The sequence below is a fragment of the Lepisma saccharinum genome, chromosome 24 (genome assembly GCF_977018435.1).
Source record: "Lepisma saccharinum chromosome 24, izLepSacc3.1, whole genome shotgun sequence".
NCBI lineage: Eukaryota > Metazoa > Arthropoda > Insecta > Zygentoma > Lepismatidae > Lepisma > Lepisma saccharinum.
Window position 1 is genome coordinate 40179262 of NC_139252.1, and position 16882 is coordinate 40196143.

Here is a 16882-nt window from a genome sequence, read left to right on the forward strand (position 1 = left end):
ACAACTCCATGAAGGCGTACAGGGGGTGTGGAGTTAGGACTCCACACTATCTTGATCATGGCCGAAGGGGGGGGGGTGATGTGATCAGCACCATGCCCCTGTCTGCTTTTATCCCCCAGAGTTTCCTCCAGGTACCTGACTGGGTGCCGGAGCTGCTTGAACATGTGCAAAAAATCCCGGTTCTCCCCCATGGTAGTCAGATAATATACTCTGTAAAAAAAAAGTCCGCATTTGGCAATCCCAACTACACAAGTCTTGCGAGAGCACTGTTATCACTAAACTAGTGTAACTGGGATTATCATTGTAGGAAGTACCTTTCTTCAGACTCTTCTTTGCTGGAATTCCTACTAATTCAAATTTTTTATCACATTCGTAACACACTGGTATAAAAAGAAAAATAGCAACCTGAAATTTGTCTTTTAATAGCATTTGCTCGGAACTTCTCATCAGACGGAAATATAAGTTAAACAATATGGGAATTTTTCGTTTTCTTGATATATTCACGCTTGCAGCACAGTGAGACATTATTTATTGTCACAAAAAAAAAAAAAAAGTGTTCCCCTGTGCTTAGCACCACGCCATGAAGGCATATAGGGGGTGCGGGGGTAACGCCCCACACTTCCTTGATCCGGTCGTGAGTGGGGGCGGTGTGATCAGCACCATGCCCCTGACTGCCTTTACCCCCCAGGTACCCATGTTATTCGACGCTGGGTGGGCGCTGGGCCTGCTTCCAACGTTAGAAAAGTTCCCGGATTTGAATCGGCCAGGGATCGAACCCGGGTCCTTCAGCATGGTAGTCAGATGCATTACCGACTGAGCCACCACGGGCAGACACTACAATATGAATCGCATAAAAAATTTACTGGAAATACACGAATACAAGTGCAAGGAAAGAACAGAGAAACAAGTTTCCCTTGCTAAAACTAGCGGATACCAAACTTTCCCCTGCAATCTGCCATCCCTTTGACGTCACAGTTTTGCAACCACCTCGACTTGCTCAAAAGGGTCATTATGAACAGACCTTCCAAAGCAGGTGGTAAACAAGTCAATGGACCTTGCATATAACTGGTTTATCAGTAAAATTGCCGATGATTATACCTATCCAAAATTATGTGTCTTTGCTGTTATGTTTATGAACATATTCTTAGACTAGTAAAGTAAATGTTTTGACGTAACATGGGTTTCTTCTCATTTTTCAGTGTCCCAGATTGCTCCGTTTACAGCCAATCTGCTCCCAGCACCCCCTGCTCCACCAGAACACATTGTCACGGAACAAGACAGACAGCAGCATCTTCAGTATGAGCAGTGGCTGAGGCATCAGCAGCAGGCCGTCACGGACCAATTGAAACACTTCGAAGCCGCAGTGAACAAACTCAGAAAAGCTAAAAAGGTAAATTTCCGACAACTACAAGATTCCAGCGAAAAGTTTCCTGCAGTGCCTTAAGCTTTAACGGTGTCGTTTTTTTCTGTTACAGGTAGTTTATGTTGCTTATGTGCGCGTGTTTGTAAAATTCTGTAACAGAACTTGTACTGGTGATGCATGGAAAACTGTAAATTTGTATATTTTCCTATTCATACCTACCTTGGATTATTTTTTGTACTGCACACTCCCAATTCTCCTTGAAACTGCTTGAATTTTACTTTATAAAGTAAATGTTCAGAAGAATTTAGAATTTTTATCATATAAGCTGTTAGTGTTCATATCTCGTTAGAGCTTTCTAGTTAAGTCCTCCCCCTTCCTAAATTTGTGAATGTCTATCGCATGTATATGTGCGTGTATGTGTGCATGCATGCGTACATGAAATAGAAAAAGCAACCTTTTTCTTTCCAGTCTTTGAACAGTAAGCAGCGTCAGCTTAGGAAAAATGGACAGGAGTTGGCAGAACCTGATGCGTTAGAATTGGATCGAATTTCTCGTGAGCAGTCAGTACTTCAAAAACATTTAGATCAGGCTCGAAAGCAAAGCCGTCAGCATAGCATGACAATACAGGTTTGTAATTTTCCATTAATTTCTACTTAGCTACTTTTCCCAGCTTCATATATGTGTGTATGTATTAGCCTTTTAAACATTGAGAATGTAGAATGTGGTGGTGATGAAAGATTTCCTTGGAGTTTGTACAAAGGACAAATTTGTTAGTTATCTATCAGTTTTCTTGCACTCCACAATGTATTATTATTTAATGTGCTCAAACTTTTCTGTTACACAAACAAAATAAAAACGTCTGAAAATGTGAATAGAGCATACCAGTGTTTAAGTTTCAGATCTTTTTTGCCAGTGTTTCGGAACTGCTCTGTTTCCTTCTTCATGGATGACGTAGTTTTTAACCGTATTAAATATTGTAATTCCTGGCCACTGCTTCCAGTTCTGAAACACACAAAAGATGTGGAACTTAAGCACTTGTATGACCTATTTATGCTTTTTAGATGTGTTACATTTTGTTGATTAAATTTAAGTGAATATGTGAACATCTAAGAATTTTTGTATACCTCAAATAGAACTGGTTGAAACACATTTTAACTTTATCATAAAATCCATACTGCTTGACTATATGGGCATTAAAAGCTAGGAGAAGTAAGGGTAAAATTAGTTTCATAGATTAAATGCTGCTCACTGCTTTTCTACCAGAGAGGGATTTCATTACCCATTCCTAGAAATGTCATATTAATGGAGTCTTGTTTATATCTGGACAGTGATACATATAGTAGAAAAAACTGACAATCAATAAATATTAAAGTCACATTCTTTCTTTACAAGTGCCTACTTCAGATGCTATCAACAGCCACAGTCCACTTCTAATGTTCATGTAATTACAGTCTGGACCATAACATGCCGAGGAGATATTTTAAAATTCATTTCCTTCATAATTCTCAAAATCATTCACATTTGTTTCCTATCTGTCCAGGCCTGCTTTAACAAATTTCATAATTTGAGTATTTCAAAATAATTGGTCCTATCATTTATTTATTTACAACTTTTACATGCATGTCATGAGAATTATGGCACCAAAAATATTTCAGTCTTCAACATGAGCTTCACTTTGTAATCAAGGGGTACTGCATTTGATTTCCAATAGATGCAGATTGCATCACTGTCTTCACACCACCTCTGTACCTTCATGGCACAGTGCAATTCACAGGAGATAATTTTACCTCTACTTTTTTGACAAGAGCAACCATTCTACCATAACGATTAATGGTATTTTCTTCTAATCGGAATTTCAAGTTCAACTTCTTGCAGGGCACGCTTCAGCGATTTCAGTCTCATTGTTCTATCCTCGCATAAAGTGAACCCAAAACAGCATTACTGAAAAAACCTGTTGGAGCTCTCAACATCTTTGTGACTTTTCTTGTATTGAGAAACGTATACATTTCTCGTGAGTTAGCTGCTAGTGTCAGCTATTAATCTACTTACCAGCATTCATTAAATCCTATTCCATTTTCTAAACAGTCCATTATTACTTTCATACCATTCCTTCACCAATATTATTTGATTATTCTGTACCTGTAACCTTCAACTATCATTTCACAGACCAAAGGTGCGAACAAAAAGAAAAGTTTTTATTCTTTCGTTCTGTATGTTTCTCACATCTGTGGAATGCTATGATTTAACTATTTCTCAATCAGAAACATTTTAAATAGAAGCTGGATTGAATAGATTCAGTTATGCGTGCTGAGCTTTTATATTTTTCTGTTTGCTCCGTAAAGATAGCTAGATATTGGACTTCTGTTAGATGAGGAAAAACATTTGTTTATCTTGCAGGATTACAACAACAAGCAACAAAAGCGTCAGGCAATGATCGGAACTCCACCCCAAGCAGTCGGAGGAGTCATCCACGCCCAGCATTCACCACTGGGGCCTCCAGCATCAGCACCATCCCCCATTCACCCCTCGACACCGCAGTCGCCAATGATGTCACCGTCTCCTTCCTTGGGCCCCTGTCCTTCACCAATGTTGCAGCATTCGCCGCTACACAGTCCCCTGGCCCACAGCCCTGGTGCAGTTCTTCAACATAGTCCTAATCCAGCTATGTCCCCTCATAGTCTTCAGCCTTCCCCCCGCATGGGGACACCACATTCTCAGGTAAGTTGCCAGTTAGCTTTGAAATTTGTGTTCTGTAATTGTTATTATTTTTTAGAAAAAAACTTTTTTAAGAATTAGGGATTTGGTAATATATCGGTATTGGCCAATATAGCCATCTTGATTCATTGGTAAATTACCGATATTTTTACCAGTAATTTATCTGTAAATTACAGGACAGAAATTTTATCTGATACCAATCCTATGTAAACTTCCACATGGTTACCAGGTGACTGCAATGCAAATGAAGCTGCATATTTAGACATTTTAGACATATTTAAAAAGGTAGAGCATGGAGATTATATGTTTATATCCATAAAAATTATAACAAAATGACAGAATATTGAACTAAATTACAAGATATTTGTAGAATATCAGATCGGGAAAATTATCGGTAATTTTACCAATAAACTGATATGCATATATCTGCTGATACCGATAGAATACCAATTAATCTGTCCCATCCTTACTATAAATAGCCTAAAATTTAGTTCAAAATTCTTCCATTTTGTTATTTTTATAAATGTACTCGTGTAATTCATGTAACTAGGTTTTGTAAAGTGAATGACTAATTACATGGTTCCCTTCTCAGAAACAGTGTAATTACTTGGTTACGTACATTAGTTAAGGAAGTTAATGAATCTTTCATGTTCTTAAGGAACATTAACAACTTTATATCGGACTTGTAGAATATCAGTTAATGACATTGGCAAATTTTATATCAGTACTTTAGCGTTTAAGATTTCATGTCAGTCCTGGTATGGATGGAACATATTTATGTGTACTCTATTGGTATTGGCCGATATGGGTATATTGGTGTATCAGAAAAATTACCAATACTGTTATTCTACCGATCCAATATAAAGTTTTGAAGAAGTTCATTAATCTCTCTCATTATTTTATTAACCAGGTGATTACATTGGTTTAGCCTTTGAAATGACACTGCATAATAAGACATTCACTTTATAAAATATTTATGTAAACAGCTTTAAGGGTATATTATTTTTTTTACTTTTGAATGTTATATTAATGTTATTGCTATTAAGATTATGATTCTACTCTTAGAGATTCAGCGACTCTGTTATGGGGAGGGTTTGGTGGAGTATACTAAATCAACCAAGAATAGAAACAAAAAAACAACACTTATTCAAAAAGAGCAACGCTTTACGCTGCCACACGTAGACCTATGCTACGTGTGGTGTTCTGTGGACAATAAAAGGTATCCCTTGGGAGACCTGTTAACCAGCAGACGAACTTCAGCCTAATTCTAAAACGGTAGGTAGAGGAGGCTTTGTAGACTTACGGTTCACTTCAATGATATCAGGTCGAGCACATTTAAATGACACATTTATTCAATAAAGAACATACCCTGTGGCATGGCCACCACCAAACATGGACATCTTCACTGTCACACAAATAACACAAAAATAAATATACAAAAGACTTGGTACTTACAGATCAGCCAATTTCACACAATACGTTTCATACCTGGGGGCCACACACTTTTTCACAACCACAAGTTACATCCCGACACCTGGCAATTTATGGGGCACACAAGACAAAAGAATGGATAATTCCTTCTTTCTTGAGGTAATAATGACTTTGGGGAGTGATGGATGCACTTTCCAGGCTTTTCATGGAAGGATTGCTGGATATAGCCATGGATGTTCCTATGATTCCTTCTTGCCAACCATGAAGTCTGGATTTCCCACTTTGGGTATGGAACACAGATTTTGGCACATTGGCGAAAATTGCACTCAGAACCATAAAAGAGGTCTTGGCTACCGTATCCTGTGTGATAACACCCACTCAGGTCCATATTTAACTTATATGGGCCTTGGATGCCTATTTCCAGTGTAAGTCCATTGTTCACGGCCCATGCGGCCATCAACACACTGGTTTTGGCCAGCAACGCAACACCTGACCTGCTCTCAGGCAGCTAACAAACACAACTGAGTTTGAACGCCAAGCTCAAAACATAATAGGACACCTGACTGTCTCCTGTGTGACTTCCCAGCCTTGGAAGCCTATCATTGGCTAGCTGAGCTGAGGTCACATGTGGCTTTTCCTTGTCCGTGGAATTTCCAATTCCTTCCACCAAATGGCAAAGTTATCAGGTGGTTAAAAAATGTAAACAAAGGTGGTTTTTTTTCACCTTTTCTGGCTTATTTATGCCAGATAATTAAAAACGAGTTTACTTTTCATAAATTAGGCATTATTTTACCTATGCACAAATGTTATATTTTATATTTAATAAAAAATAAGGGATTTATCAAATATATGATTTGTAGCACATGTTTTTTTGTATTCAAGATGGCTACTGTCTGCTTGAAAATTGTTACTTTATAATAAATAAAGCATTTCTGTCCATCCCATGTGTGTAGCAAATGGTTTGTAAGCATTACCCATGATGCTAATTGGGGGAAAGTACAAGCCTTTGGCCCTTGCACGTAGGTTGGGTCTGTGGGTATTTGTGTGTGGGCATGTATGCGCAATCCATGATTGGTCATACAGCCTATAATTTAGTGAAAAATTCTACCATTTTGTTACAATTTTTATTAGGGATGGGACCGATTAATCGGTACTCTATCGGTATTGGCCAATATAGGCATATCAGTGTATCAGTTTATCTGTAAAATTACCGATTATTTTACCGATCCGATATATCGATAAATATCTGATAATTTAGTGCAAAATTTTGCCATTTTGTTATATTTTTTATGGATAATCTCCATGCCCTACTTTCTAAAAAAGTAAATGTCTAAATATGCAACTTCTCTTTCACTGCAATCACCTCGAAATACACATTTATTAAGGAGGTCAATGAACCTTTCAGGTTTCTCGAGGACCATTTCTAATTTTATATCGGATCGGTAGAATATCGGTATCGATACATTTTATATCGGTACTTTATCGGTATCGGCCAAAATTTCATATCGGCCCATCCCTAATTTTTATGGATGTGAACATAGTCCACATGCCCCAGTTTGTGGAGTAAAATTTTATATCAGAACCTAGAATATTCATCATGTGTGTGTGAGAAGCTGTATTGGTTCACTCCTATCATACTGGTTTTATATCATTGTTCTAGATGTGTTAACATCTCATTTATGTATATATTGTACTGTAGACACGTTATAATTTGTCCTCGGTAAATCTCATTTTACATTTTATCTCTTTTCTTTGTAGGGAGAAGACAGCCCATTCAGCCCAGGGAGTTCTCAGGATGTTCTTCGCTCTCTTCCCTCCCCTCAGGGTTGCCCTCCACGACTTACTTCCCCACAGGGTCATGTGACTCGTATGCCTTCTCCCCAGGGAGCTCTCAGAATGGCAACGCCTCAGGGATTAGTACGCCAGACACAAGGAAGTGCTGTATCGTATGCAGACCATAGGGTGGCACAGCAATTTGGAGACCAGATCGTAAGGTTAGTTTTATACAATGGATATACAAAGCCAGGAGGGAAAGAGTAATGTTTGATAAATATACGTAAGCGAACTACTAACCCCCCCCCCCACTCCAAAACTTACTTGTAATGGTTCTATTAATTTCAGTGGCCCTTGCCATCATCCACATGGGAACAAGTTATTAATTCGCTAACATGTACAGTGGAACCCGATTTTATATTTTTCAAGGGACAAAGGTGAAAAAACTTAAAATGCAGAAAAATATAAAATCGAGGAAAATTTTATAATATTTTGGTATGTTGAGACCATCAAGACTGAATGTATAAGGCGTGGAAAATGTAAAATTCGGGAATGTAAAATCGAGATTCCCTGTATTTATTGTACTACCACATCTTTTATTCCCTAAACGTGCAACATTTAGTTGGGCAGTTAAGTGTGCAAACTAGATACTGCATGGGACCACTTTCGGTCGCTCGTGCTTGTTCAAGTCTTGCCACCCTTGAGTGTATAGAATAGAATATCATTTTAATGTGACAATAATCCTAAAATATCTACCTTGGTAGTTTTAGACCACAATCATCTATTTCATTTTCATATATCACTGTTTATTGGTAAGATAGACTAAACTATATATCAACATGAAGATAATAACTATATTTACTTAAGTTTCAATTTCACTGTTTGTTCACTTCACGATTCATATTTGAGGACCCACCAGCACAGACAAATTCCGGTTATACGTGAACTACTGTGCTTCAAGTGTGTACCGCTCGTTTTAGCTGTTCGTGTGTTATTCGCTCGAGTGAAGCATCTCTCAATTCTGTATGCTATCTAGCATCGTCCATGCGAACTATCGGGTGCTCAAGCAAAAACCCCTCATTGCAGCACACTAGTGCAAACTATAGAACATAGGTGAGTGAAAGACCTGAGACCAAGATCAAGATATAATAATTTTGTATTGAGATTATGTTGGTTTCCGTTGGCCCAGAGTCAGTACCATGTTAAAATCCACTATCCTTAATGTGAAAAATAAAGAATGCATCATGCTCTTTCCTTCTATCAACTTCAGGTATTTAAAGTTCCCTGTGCAAAAAGCACCATGCCATGAAGGCAAATTTAGGGGATAGGGGCCCACACATTCTTGATCTCTGCCATTTTGAAAGTGATGTGATTAGCACCATGCTCTCGCCACATTTACTCTTCAGGGTTGCCCCCGGGTACCCATTGATTTGAGGCTGGGTGAGCCCCAGAGCCACTTTATGTGGGGAAAAGGCTAGAAAAGTTCCCGACGTTCACCCACCCCGAGAATTGAACCTGGGTCTCCCACATGGCAGTCAAACATCCTACTGACTAGACCGTCAACTTAACATACAACTTATATGATTAGGAAACAACTTAGATTATTCTTAGGTAGTGATGGTTAAGTTAGACCAGTTCCATAAATTCTCTAGAGGAGGGTATTGACCCATACTCAAGAGCATGACATGATTATTAAAATAAATAGTAAACGTTTCCTCGCCTCCCCCACCCTCCAGCTAATGAACGTGCAACTCGATGGGTAAAATAAAACTTTTATTTACAGTTGAACCTGGATTTTACATTTTCCCACATTATGCATTAAATCGTGATGGTCCCAACATAGCAAAATGTTATAAAATTTCCCCTGATTTTACAGGGTTTTTTTCAGCTTGGTCCCCTGAGAAACAAAATCGATGTTCCAATGTATTAGGTTTCTTAGTTTCATATTCGGTTGCCCTATGGTCTAAAAATAACTAATCTGTAGAGGCACATATTTTTGGTAAATAAAAAAGCAAAATTTCGGTACAAAAACTGAGTCAATTTCGGGTTCAAAAGCGGTAAATAAAATAAAATATCGGTGTTATAGCGGTGAAAAATTGGATGAAAAGTAGTATATAAACAGACATTTTGGTTTTAAAATTGTGAATATAATCCTAAATTTGATTTAAAAACTACACTTATTCCACGGAATTAACATTTCACTTCTAATAGCACATTTATGTAGTTATCAGAGTATTAAGTTTATTTCTGTGTAAAGGAGTCTATTTTTGCTTCTCCAATATTAACAGCAGAATTAATCAATTTTCCGGGAATTGCATAACTCTCAGGATAATTCAGACCTCGGAAGGTGTCGCGTCGGTGAATAAACCCTAAATTTCGTGTTTAGGAGTTAATTTCGCTTTTTGCAGTTCATTTCGCATTATTTCGTGACAAAACATGGTCACAAAATGCATATCACACCTTTCAAAAACATGAAAAATTAACACTACAATGTGTTTTTTCAAATTTCGTTTTTTCGTCAAAAACGAAATATGCATGCTTCTACTAATCTGTTGAGTGGTGCCCATTTTAAAAAATGCATTGTTTTTACATTTTCCCTGTGCTGGAATTTTGCCAGATTTTTGTATATGTTGCTCCTAACATTAGTTACAAATTCCCTGTCAGAATTCCTTGTGTTGCAATTTTTTCCAGATGAAACAATTTGTTACTTTTTATTCACTATTTCCTGATTTTACCAACAGAAACAATGTGAAACCAGTGATTAACAAAGATAAGCTTGAATAAGTTCTTATTCAATTTTTATGTAAAAATTATAGCAATAGTTGATTTGGAACCATATATAGTTGGATCCTAATTTTACATTTCCTGTTTTTTTTATTTTTTTTTATTTTCACACTATACATTTAGTCTACATGGTCCCAATAGAGCAAAACAGGAATTTCAGGTGTTTTACAATAGCAAAGGCAAACAGTTGGGAGGTGAAAAAAAAATTATTGTTCGGATAACAGAAAACTTGTAATTCATGCAAATGGAGGGTGCAAAGAAGGTTCTAAACTTACATTGCTTCGGGCTTTGTCAGTTATTCGCAAGAAATTCACCCAACTCTGGAGACATGTAATTTATTGCGCGGATACTGAATATATATTGAGAAATGTTCTTAATCATGGAAATAATATGTAAAAATTACAAAAAATATGAGCTAAAACTTCATATACACTGCTCCACAAAACTTAAGCAACTCGAACGAAGTAGGACTAAATGAAAAGAAAATGTCAATTAACCAAGTTTAATGAACATAAGGAAGGTACAGATGCACAATGCAACACAAATGAACACCAACAATGCAGATGTGGTGTACAGGGTGGCCAGAAAGTTCAGTACCACTATAACCCTACATGAAAAGCTGGTATCTGGGAGGGCACAGGCTGTCAATACGGTGTGTGGCCACCTCGAACAGACACACAGGCACGGCATCTGGCCTCCATGCTGCAGATCAGAGTGGTTATCAAGTCTTGAGGGAGACGGGGCCTTTCCTCTAAGAGGGCGGTCCACAGTTCAGGAATTGTTTGTGGTGATGGATTGCACTGCGCTATTCTTCGCCCAAGAGCATTCCAAGCATGCTCGATTGGATTAAGGTCCAGCGAGTATGCAGGACATTCAATACGGGTAATGTCTTTTGTCTCCAGATAATCGGACACAAGATGTGCAAGGTGTGGGTGTGCATTGTCATCCATAAAAAGGAAGTTCGGACCAAATGATCGACGGAAATTGTGAACACGTGAATGGAGAATTTCATCCTGATAAAGTTGTGCCGTCAAAGTTCCATGTTCCATAATATGGAGGTCCGTTTTCCCATCCAGTATGAAACCACCCCACATCATGATGGAACCACCTCCAAAGGACGGCCTTTCAACAATGAATTTAAGGTGATATCGTGTTCCTGGCTCTCTTCACACGAATATCCGACCAGAATCAGATGACAGGCTGTATCGAGACTCATCAGAGAACATTAGTCGTGCCCACTGGCCTTCTCCCCATTCGACATGTTCCTGACACCATGTGTATCATGCACATTTGTGCTCCCGTTTCAATGGCACACACAGCGCAAGCTTCCTGGCATACAGTCCTGCTTTATTCAGCCACCTACGAACAGTTCCACGATTAAGACGTCATCCCGTAGCTTAAAACAAATCATTTGCCAGTTGAGAGGAGGACTCTTGGCGGTTATGTCTGGCAGTGATTGTGAGAAACCGGTCATCAGCTGCTGATGTCATCCTCGGATGGCCTCCTCCATGACGTCTACTGACAGTAGGATCATTTTGGAAGCGAAGCCACAACCTTGACACGACACTTTTATTCACATGGAATTCATGTGCCACTTCCACTTGAGACCGACCCATTTCCAGTCGTCCAATTATTCCACCTCAGTCAACATCACTCAAATGATGTCTACGATTCATTTCAAGGTATCTACACTTAATATCCCACTCACGAACCACCACTTCACTGCTTGAAGACTGGAACAATACGAGGCTGTGGTTTGCGCTGGCAGGCACAAGCTCTTAATCTTGGTTTATATGGTGCTGATTATGCATTATAGAGGGCATTCGCACTGCCTGTGCTTGTTTATGTTTGTACATGTTCAATAGAAGTGTTGAATGGGCACCACATCTCACCTATCCCACGTTGTACAGAGTTGCTTAAGTTTTGTGGAGCAGTGTATGTACAAATATGGAAAATAAGACCTTAAATTACCATGATGCCCATAGATAATACAAAATATAACTGTTTCAGCTTTATACATAAATATGTGTTTACATATAAATTCGTTCCCTGCATATCACTTAAGTCTTCTTACATAAACTGACTTAACATTAACAAACCAAATGTAGAATTTTTAATCATAATTATGCAATTCATTTCAGTACAGAACATAGATACGTCCAGTGTACATATTTGTGCATTTCTATGAGCAATGCAAAACATGTAACAAATATTTACTACAACAGTCAAGTTCAGATATAAGAGAATGCAAATTGCTGTTCACTATTGTCAGTTGCTTTTTATTTACATTCTATGGATCTACATGGATAATTTTGTACTATGGTGTTGGAGACTGAACCTGTCACAATCCTTCCATCTTGCACTGTGTAATTTGAGTATACACTTTGTTGAACTGCACTGTACTTAATCCTAAAGCTTACAGTATTATCATGTTACATTAAATTTCATGTAAAACATGTGCTGACTAATATTTTAATGATTTTTTTCCAAAATATTGTAGGATCCATGGTATGACACAGAGGTTTGTTCGTTCGCCAATGGGTCCGGATAGTGGACTTCGCCCTCGTATACCTCCTCAGAACATAGCCGTGAGTTCTCATCCTATGTACAGCCAACAGTCTACAGCGATAAGAAGTGGAGTACTTTATTCATCACCAATGGGAAGCCCCCAGAGTGCGCAGGCGATGATGATGCAGTCAGGCAGCTCTCCAATGAGACGTCCATCTGGTAACGGAAGCGTAGCGAGTCCGGCATCTGACAGACCACTCAGTGCGGAAAATCCACGGACTCCATTAACACCTCACACACCATACACCCCACAGACTATGCACGGAGACTCGAATCAAAGTGGATCGGACCAACCGCAGCCACCAGGTGGAGCTGGAGGACAAGGGGAGGGGAATCCTGGTGGAGGGGGAGGAGGGAATCCTAATAATCCAGTATTGCCTTTTGTGCCATATTTTGGGAGGCGTTTTTTTAAGCTTGGTCTTCGTGGTGGAGGTCCTATGTGGATGGTTGGGTTTGGCGAGAGCAGCAGCAATACAAATGGGACGAAAAAAGTTCTACCCTGTGATAGTAGTAATAGTAATGTTAACAACAGTGGAAATAATAATGGTAATGGGAATAATGCAGCGAGTAGTGGAGACAGTAAAGCTACTGATAGCAATGAGGAAGTGATGAATCTCAGTACAAGTGGATCTGGTGATAAGGCAGCCGAAACGATGACTTCGGATGATCAGCCATCAGAGAGTAGTGTGGTTCAGTTAAGTGCAGACAGTAGTACTGTGTGTGATTCTCAGCATCCTACCAGCAGTAGCTCCGGTGAAAGAATTTCAGTGTTGCATCCGTCAGAAAATGCAGTAGATACCTCACGTGTGACCGAACACATGCCTCATATATTCAAAATAGAAAAGAAGGATACGGCTGGAACAGACACTGATAATAGAGATGACACAGTGCAATGTTCCGGAACGGCCACTATCTCTGTATCCAACACGTCGTCCGTTACTGTTAGTGATAATTCGCCAGGTAGCCTTCACATCATTTCAAGCTCCATGGAATCGGAAGGATCACCTCAGAGTCCCAGTACTAGTGATGCCCCACCTGATAACCTGCTTGATGATAGTCACAGTCAGCGTGAGGAAGTTTGTCCGTCGCATACCCCACAATCGCCAGTGCCAGATACAAGTGTGCGGGAAGGAGATGTCAGAGCGAAGGAACAGGAAAAAGATTCAAGCACACCCGTCACTACTTCAAGCACTGTTTCCAGTGCAAAAACTGAAAGTCATTCGTCTATTATAACTCGAAGTGAAGATGGTGTAACTCCACGGTCTGTAGTTTTAACAAGCTTCTCGGTGCCTGTAGCCTGTACAAGTTTGACACCTAGCATTTTGGAGACCCTAGTTCCCCACACAATACAGTTAACAACTCCTGCTACCCAGTTACCTCCGTCAAGTGTACATCAAGCTAATATAGGAATACCTGGAGCTACAAGAGCAAGCAGCTCTTACCCAACATTCCCTCACTTTCCAGTTACCAGATACTCAACACAACAGGTTCCAGCTGTGACACATATAGGAGGAGAATATGGAATTCCAGTTACTAGTAACCTGTCGGTTAAACCCAGAACATCCGTTCCTCCTTCTACTCTGGTTGCAGATGCCATTTCAGCTGCTCGATTGCCCTACCCACCTGCTGCAACCACAGCAGCACTGTTAGGACAACCTCCGATAACATTACCCCTGACAGCAAGTACAATGGCAACTGCTGCAACAAGAGTTTTAAGTGCAGCAACTGCTATAGTGGCAACAACCACCTTAGTTGGACCTCCCAGGATGTCAGTGCCTATCCACACACAGTTGCCTGTACACACGCAGTCGTTAGCAAGCACAAGTGATTCGTTGAATGTAAGTGTTAGACCCTCGTTAACGCTTCTGTCATCATTGCCTCATGTGCAACCAACTCATGTCGGTAGACCGGTTGTGTCTAGTACGATGGTTACGATAGGGACCCGTATGTCCGTTGGAGAGATTCCTTCAACTGGCGTGGGTTTGACACCCATTCCGAGAGTGTCCCAAGTTGGAATCCCAGTGTGTGCAGGGTCGTTTCCTGCAAATATTAATCATGTTACCGTGTACAGATCCACCAGATCTCCTATCACTTCTACCCCAACAACTGGTGTTGCCCCATTGATAGCATCATCTCCATCTCCTATCAGATCTCCTAAAACGTCAACCCCTTCACCTGGACAGTCGCCCCAAACAACACCATTTCCAGCAAGATCACCTGTTTCAACTCCTCTTAATTCATCAGTCATATCTCGCGTGCCTACCCCAACTATTCACATGATCCAGCAGTTGTCCCCTCAAACCCAGTCACCTGTGTCCTCTAGAGTAACATCACCAGAGAAAACTCCTTGTGTGTCCAGCATGCAGAGCTTCGTTAGCAATGAATCTGTAGTGAAGCAAGAAACAAGCGAGGTGGTTGTGAAGAAGGAACCCATGGAATCTAGTCAGGAATGCACATCACCTTCGATACCCCACAGTGGCGCACTCTTGAGTCCCATTCCAGTGTCTAGTAAAGAAACGGTTGTGTTCAAGAAAGAGCAAGAAGACCGAAACAGCAGTTGCAAATACTCGGTGGCATCAAACGTTTTGAAAATTGAAGAGTCACAGAACGTGCTCCTAAAGCAACTCCTCCAGAACACAGGTTGTGCCAGTCAACAGGGATCTGCACCATCTTCCTCACACGCGAGTGCTTCCAGTACCACTTCTAGTCTGCGTGCAGTTCCTTCACTTGAGGCCCAACTAGCTCGTCCGGTGCCACCTACACCATCGTCGTTGTTACCGCCAATACTCTCTGAAGGCCCTTCGCCGAAATCAGCCAGCTCACGACCTCAGTCGAGGGATACTGTACCTAGTCCTTCTCTCCGACCAGGGGAACAGTCTCCTGTGATGACTAGTCCTCTGCAGCCCGAAAAGAAAGTCCCGTCTCGGACATCAAGTCAGGAAGAACCGCCAACTCCAAGCCCAGTCACTAGTGTTGAAGGGGAATCACCGATCAAGCGAGAGTTACCTTCATCAGGAGCTATGCAATTTCCGATTGAAATTAAGAAGGAACCAGAAGACATCCAGCAGATCTTTGACGAGAAGAAAGAACCGAAGATTGAGCCCAAAGAAGAGCTGGATTCTGGTTTAGACACCTCGGATAAACTCTCTCATGAAATGATGTCTGCCGCTGGTAAGTCTTAACAATTTCTTTTTGAAAGTTTAAAGTCACCCTTCATATTAATACTTCGTTCCAACAGAACGAAGAATACATATCACTGAAAAACTTCAATAATTGTAGCTATTCACTCTTTTTGATTATTATTGTTTTAACAACACAACATTTAAATTGTTTATTTTCTTGCATTATTTGTTACATGTTACTATACCTTGGTTGTGTGTATTTATGATTAACAAAAATGTAAAATCGCATTATGTCACAATTTTTCCTTGCTGAATTTGTTTATGATTTTGTGTATTGGCAAGTTATCTTTGTTCATTAATAAAAATGTTTTAAAGAAAAGATGTTGTCTAGACAGCCAGAAGGTTCACTGTATTTCTATTAGTATAATTTAAATAAAGTTCTGTTATTGGAGTTATTGTGCTGTCATTGATTTGTGGATGGCTTCAACTTGTAATGATAAAAATGAAATTAATCGTGGTATAATCGTTTTACATATAAATTGAAGAAATCAATACACAGCACAGAAATTGAAACAAATAGTTTCCAGAATTTCACAAGTTCTTGCTTGCATCACAAGGGAATGAAGAATTCATATCAGAAAGATCAAATCCATTCCTTGAGAACTACCCATTTAAAATAAACAGGAAGTGGAAATATGATGTAATCATAATGTTGCCAGCCCATCTATTTTGTAATGTTGTGAGCCTTTTGATGGAAAGTCCCTGTTGTGATATCTTATAAACTTTGATCTGTAGGTACCCATATATAAAGATTTCCAAATGTATTATCATTAACATTGTTCAGTATGGACTCTGTATATCTTCTCTGATATTTTTTTGTTTTATTTTCGGTAGTGATTTGGAAAGCAGTGTCTTTCATGAGTACCCATAGTTCAAATGATACAAAATATTACAAAAGGAACTGTTCATGTAAAAGATCCACTAATATAAAATAAATGACCTGGCAACAGTAGTGTTACTTTTATTTACAATCCCTGTTTAAGATGACCAGTTATCAGGGAATCTATTTGATTCTCCTTCAGATAATGTTATTTTCAGCACAATGTATAGTGTATTTGATAATTGT

At 39.5% G+C, this 16882-nt stretch overlaps 1 protein-coding gene across 14 annotated transcripts in view; it reads left to right on the top strand.

The window, feature by feature from the left end:
• LOC145978331 (histone-lysine N-methyltransferase 2C-like) overlaps positions 1–16882 on the top strand; it is a 184919-nt gene that overhangs the window by 131538 nt on the left and 36499 nt on the right. For all 14 annotated transcript variants that reach the window (XM_083110895.1, XM_083110904.1, XM_083110906.1 and 11 more), the window contains 5 exons: positions 1200–1390; positions 1832–1990; positions 3761–4081; positions 7268–7503; positions 12567–15805. In XM_083110895.1, coding sequence (XP_082967021.1) covers positions 1200–1390; positions 1832–1990; positions 3761–4081; positions 7268–7503; positions 12567–15805 — 4146 coding nt within the window. The remainder of the gene's footprint in view (positions 1–1199; positions 1391–1831; positions 1991–3760; positions 4082–7267; positions 7504–12566; positions 15806–16882) is intronic.